We start from the raw sequence: 6,000 nt of genomic DNA on the forward strand, positions 1-6,000 counted from the left end.
GACAGTCTTCCACCACAGCTGCGAATGTATCTGACATGTAACAAAGGGACGCTGCGACGTTTCATGTACCATTCTCTTTGTCTGGCGGCTATATTTTGAATTCGCTCCCTATTGCGTCTTGGTCGTCGTTGTTCACGCGCGCATCGGGTAAAGAAAACAATGTAAGAAGCTGCGTGCTTCGCATCTAACGCAGGCGTGTCGAGGGTCATATGCTTTCAGTGCGCGTTTTTTAGTGTATCCTCGTTATATGCGTCAAGCTGTTTGAAAGAGAACAAGTCGCGGCGTCAGCAGTTCCAAGCGGGGTGGCAAGAAGTAAAAGTTCGCAAACGGAAACAGCAACGAAAAAGATTGTCTAAGTAAATAAATTTAAAATTGATGCGCAATTTATTAGACAATACCGGGTGAGATCGAGAAAGCTAAACCCGGTTTCTCAGTACGAATAAATAAACTACGCATCGCTGAGAGGCTGAAACTCAGTTAGGATTTGACGCTATCGGTGGAGATATAATGTCTAAGTTTGAACACGTAACGCTACCTGAATCAGGAAATAAAAAATCAAATTCACATTTTTTATGGGCCGACGTCGCACACCTTATTCATCAAACCGAAATTCTAGGATGCAGGCGCCTGTAGACACCATGCCAGTTTAAAAAAAATGGTTAGTAAGAAAGAAGACAATATTGGCCTTTATACCTGACGAGATATTTTTGATGAAACAAATGCCAAAGGCGCTCACAATGTAAATTTTTGGTTTGATAAATATTATATATAGTAAACATACCGAGAGACGTTCTTTGCTGAGTGCGGACCGCACTGCCGTAATAATAAAAATCGGATTTTAGGCACGCATTAATAAGCACTGCTGAAATCTTAAACCCCGTGAGAAGGTGACGCTAGCGGTTGTGACAAAATGCGAAAGTTGCAGCGCATGACCTTACCTGTTGAAAAGATGCCAAAGAAAAACAAACTTGCTCTATGAGCCGACGTCCACCTAAGCCCATGTAGCGAACAAGCAGGCGGCACCATATCTACACGGTAGAGCAACGTGCACCAACGCACGTACATCCATAGCCTCCTCTATACTCCCAAACCCTAAAAGTTCGACGACGGAGCCCTAGACTGCCCGGTCGCAGATTTGGAGCGCGGAAACCTGGTAGCACAGAGCATTTCTCGGGGAAGCTGGTTGTCAGCGCACAGCTTTTGCGGCAGCGAGGACGCGAGAGGAACGCGAGGACCACGAGCGGACATTCTATCGCGGAAAAGAAGTGTGTTTCGGAGTCTCGCCGCAGCGGGGCGCCCGTTACATGACCCTCCTCTCATCCGTTGTCTGCCGCTCTACCTTTTTCACTTTCATCGGCCGCGTCTCATGGCGATCTGCCAGGCTTTGTCAGTACAGAGGAGGCTATGGTACAGCGAACGCGGCAGGAGCCACGCACCACGAGCGGCGGACACGCCGCACAAGCTCTAACCCAGACCTCTCGGTATGTTGCCTACTGCAAGCGTCACTTTCTCACTGAGTTTAAACTTCCTGCGATGCGTAGCTTATTTACGCGTTCAAAGAATCCCGTTGTCATTTTTCACGACGGTGCGGTCTGCACTTATGGACATCTTATGGTCAGCGTAAAAATCATTTACCTCACGTTTCGGGGCGTTTGTGGTGGCGCATTTCCGGAAAACCGAAGTTTGTTGGTGAGCCTACATCTTTCGAGCGCTCATATCACCCAGGCAAAAACTTCTGCACCACGACTAGTTCTGTGCAGTGCAAAGAAGGCAACGCCGGCGAAGAAAGAAAGGTCGCGCACCAGTGGCTCCAGGAAAGCGGAACGGGAGAGAAGCACAATAGACAGCGAGGAGAAAAAAGGAGAGCACTAGGAACGCTAGAGAGGAGAGTGGATTTTTCACCTCCGCTCCGGCCTTCCTAATGCTTACCCTTTTTCCCCTCTGTAGGCGCTGCCTTCGCCTGTACTGCACGCAGCTAAGAGAGCGGGCCAAACATGGCGGCTCACAGGATGGGATTTTTAGGGTTGTGGCAACACCGATAAAAAGAATGACCCATAAAACATTTGACAGCGACCTTAATATCCAAAGTCCTACGATGCATTAAATGCGGTATTTGAGAAGCGATCGTTTACATTTGCTTAGAAGACGTTAAACAGTCGTTTTGGGGTTGTGAATAACCTACGTATGTTTATAAACGTCGTCGCTAAGACTAACGGGAGAATTAACATGATACAAAGGTGACATGACGTGAATTCTCCCCCGAAATTTAGCGGGAAATTAAATTGGTAGAATATGTCATGTGAAGTAAGGTCATGGGACATCAATTTTTCCTCTAAATTTGGCGGGGAAACGGAATTGATGTATTCGCGACTCCAGCAAAACGGACGCCGCCAAGCGGGAAAACCGGGAACCAGTCGGTCCAGGTCGCTCCGCGCCCCGCCGCGTCTCTGATGGCTTTCGCGGACACGTGCTGTCGGCGCGGGGGCGAGCAATGTAATTTGACTAAGGTCCGAAAATTTCTTAAGTTTGCCCGAGTGTTCATTAGTGTGGTGAAGCCTCAGTAGATTGTTTCCTTCCATCACGTGTTTGAAAACCCGTTTACTGCACGACACACGGTCGCGTGTTTTTGATTTCTTGGATGGGGAGGAATCACGGAAAAACGTTTTGATTTCTCGTCTGTCTCTAATCACATTCAGAGGGACGTCTGCTTGGTAACTGATAGGTAGTTTCTTTATAAGGATGTAGAACAGTGGACTGAGGTCGACAGACGAAATGTTTCACTGGAGGGAACACCAATGTTGCAGTCAAGTGAACGGGAAGGTTCGATAGCTGCTTTCCTTGAGTTTGGTTGTGCTCGATTAGCTTCAAGTTAATTTGAGCCACTAACGCCGGCCGGTGCGTTGGCTATTCATCTTGGCGGCTTTTCGCCGAAAAAAACCACATTGAAGGAGTTGGGCTAATTTCGCAATCACTTGATTCAGAAAACCTGCTCGCTGCGTATGATTAATGAGGGAAATTATCTGCTTTCAAAAGGTGGGGGACGCGTCTCGCAAAATTAGAAGCTGTCACGTCATTAGGATCTATCGCGCCTCCAATATTTATATTATAACCCCCGTCGAAGCCAGCAGCAATATACGTCTACATTGCTCAGGTTGACCGGCCACAAAAAATACTCATTTTATCCGTTCAGGATTCGAAGTCAAGTTCAATGCAGAGAGGTCTGAGTCAATCTCCGATGAAGGCTCTCCTCAGTTTGTCCGCATTCGTCTCCGTTCTACCGGCTAGAACCGTTTAGCTAAGTTTAAGTAGTATCTCTCTGTCTGTCAAATATACTTTTATTCAGCAGTTCACATAATAGTTAACTAAGTTCATATTTCAACCCGAAGAATATACTAATATCGCTTTAGTGGGACCATAGGACGTAATAAGATACATAATCCGTATATTCGTTAAAATGACTTCTCGATTGCTACTAAAACCTGAATTGAAATACGAGCATCAGCTGCTTAGTGAAGCGCCAGCGAGTTGACATGCTTCTTGGCTCAAGAAGCGCTTGCTTAATTTTTGTAATTTTCCTGCAGCATGTGTTCTTGACCGAGCACACGACTGGAGCTGTTTCTTGAAACGCGGACAGGCACAAAAGCTCAATTTGCGGACAGATGAGTCGCATTATCGAGGCATGCGAGTTAGCTAAAAATTACTCTCGGTGGAACAATTTTGTAGCCTCGCCGCTTTCCTTAGATGATCAAAACTAATTAGAGCCTGTTACCGTTTCTCCGGAGCCCATAGTTTCGGTTTCTCTCCGAAACGAAAGTCTCCGAAACGAAAGTTTGACATGAAAAAAAAAAAAAAAAAAAAAAAAAACACCGGCAAAACAATGTTATGCTCGGCAAGTTTACGCGCACCGGCTACACTTAACTGTCTCAGTTCAAATACCCATAAAATTGGGCATTCAACAAAAGAAAATTTGTTAAATTGAACGCGCCGCCCATTCAGGCGGCCCGGCCGAGCCGACGCGACCTGGACTCAGCCGCCATGTTTGTTTGGTGGTGGCGCCCCCTATAGGTCGCTGGAGTCGCGAATAGGTCTCGTGACATCAATTGCCACACCCCCCCCCCCCCCCCCCCCCCTTTTTTACGCGGGGAAATTGAATAGGTATATAGGTCAGGTGGCCCCGCTAAATTTAGCGGGAAAACTCGACTGGTATGTCAATCTCATTTTCCGCTACATTTAGCGGAAAAACAAAATTTGAGTATAGGTCACGTGACGTCAATTTCCCCGCTTGGTTTAGCGGGAAATGCACTGACGGCGGACGGACAAACAACATATCGGTTTTTTTTTTTTGTTTTTTTGTTTTTTTGTTGTTTTTTTTTTGGGGGGGGGCGGTATTAATAATTATATCATGCTGTAAAACAGTGCTCTGAGCACTAACAGTTTGAAACGAACTCGTTGAGCGTAGAAGTCGCAGATTAAGGATGGTTAAAAAGTGCACAGCTAAGCTCCGACTGCTGCGATGCCATCAAGCGATTGCCTGTTCTCGAGCAGGTGCAACATATGGCGTCGCCTTCGTTTTGTGTATGTGTATGTGTTTTGTGATAGAAGATTAGTCAATTGTAGAAATTAAAATATCTGTCTAGGTGGCGCAAGTTACCGCCCGATTAAAATGGTTCGGACTCATTCAACCATCCATCCATCCAGTCATGCGCAAATAGTAACATTCGAGAGAAGGAGTGAGAGAGCAACTGAAACCACAGAGTGAGTTTGCAATTCAATAACTGACACTTTCTTTGCAAATTGGTTGCTCACGGGTATGTGCGCGTTACCGTGTGGGGAGGGGACGAAATCGTATACTGATCTTCATCATTCGCTTGGATCCTTCTCTTGTCCGCCGCGTAAGACTAGTACGTAACGCGTTATTTTACTGTGTTACTTTTTTACTAGTTACTCTTGTTTTTTCGGTAATGAAGTAACGACTTAGGTTTCGAGAGAAGGAACGAGTGACATATTGCGTTACTTTTGAATGCATCAAAGGGTAACGATATTTAGTTGCTTCTAGAGATGAACGTGTGCAACACAAGTTACCCCGTATGGTTTTCAACCCTCAGCTCGCTCCTGTGACATTCACAGGACAAAAAGCGTCAAGAAAATATAAAAGAATGTGCCAATGAATGTGTTCACACGACACAAAATATTGGAAGGCAAACTACCGCTTCAGAAAGTAACGAATCCTTCAGAGTGACGAAAACGTATAACTTACTTTTAAGCTGAAATAACGCATTTCTCTTGAATCTCAGTAAGGTGTAGCATAGCTACTTACTGAACCAGTAACAAGTAATGACATCTTTTTTTTTTAATAACGCGCACTAGTTTTTTTTTTTTTTTCTAGTTGGGAGTGTGACTTTACACACTTATTCGGCTGCGCATTACTTCAGCGTACACTGATCGCTGTATCGCACATGAAACAAAAACGAACCTTGGCGCTATCTTGACGTGCACCGGGCTGTCATGCAGCACTTGAGGCTTGAACTGGAGCTGATCGTAGAGCCTTCGGTAGGTCAGGTATGTGACGACGAGAACGACCGCGAACACAACAATGGCGGCCAGCAGGAGCAGGAGCAGCGACATGACAGTGACCTTTGTCCGCAACCTCGTCCCTTGTCAGGCGCCCTGGACAGTAAGAGTGGGAAGCAGATGAGCGACGTCATGGTTACCTGGACCAAACACAAATGCACAATACGATACGATACAGCGAAAATCATTTCTCATTAAATTCGTGAAGGGGAGGCGGAAAACAAAACTTTCAGCCTTTCCACTCTGGTGAAGAAGGAAGACCAGCGAAGCTGTATACTATGGTGGGAATTAAGTTATGGCCGCCCGCAAGTCGGCAAGCCAGAGTAGAAAGGCTGGAAAGATTGCCACCGTCGATCATAGATGGCGGTGGCTGTCCGAAGTTTTGTGTCGACAATTGTTTGCCCGCGGTCACAATACTGGGAAAAATAA

General features: G+C 46.0%; 1 protein-coding gene across 1 annotated transcript in view; it reads right to left on the bottom strand.

The window, feature by feature from the left end:
• Positions 1-5,634, bottom strand: part of LOC8040247 (synaptotagmin-10) — a 90,897-nt gene extending 85,263 nt beyond the window's left edge. The window contains exon 1 of the mRNA XM_029980816.3: positions 5,474-5,634. Coding sequence (XP_029836676.1) covers positions 5,474-5,625 — 152 coding nt within the window. The 5' untranslated portion in view covers positions 5,626-5,634. The remainder of the gene's footprint in view (positions 1-5,473) is intronic.
• Between the last annotated feature and the right edge of the window lie 366 nt (positions 5,635-6,000).

This window comes from Ixodes scapularis, unplaced genomic scaffold (assembly GCF_016920785.2).
Source record: "Ixodes scapularis isolate PalLabHiFi unplaced genomic scaffold, ASM1692078v2 PGA_scaffold4__175_contigs__length_147842914, whole genome shotgun sequence".
Lineage (NCBI taxonomy): Eukaryota > Metazoa > Arthropoda > Arachnida > Ixodida > Ixodidae > Ixodes > Ixodes scapularis.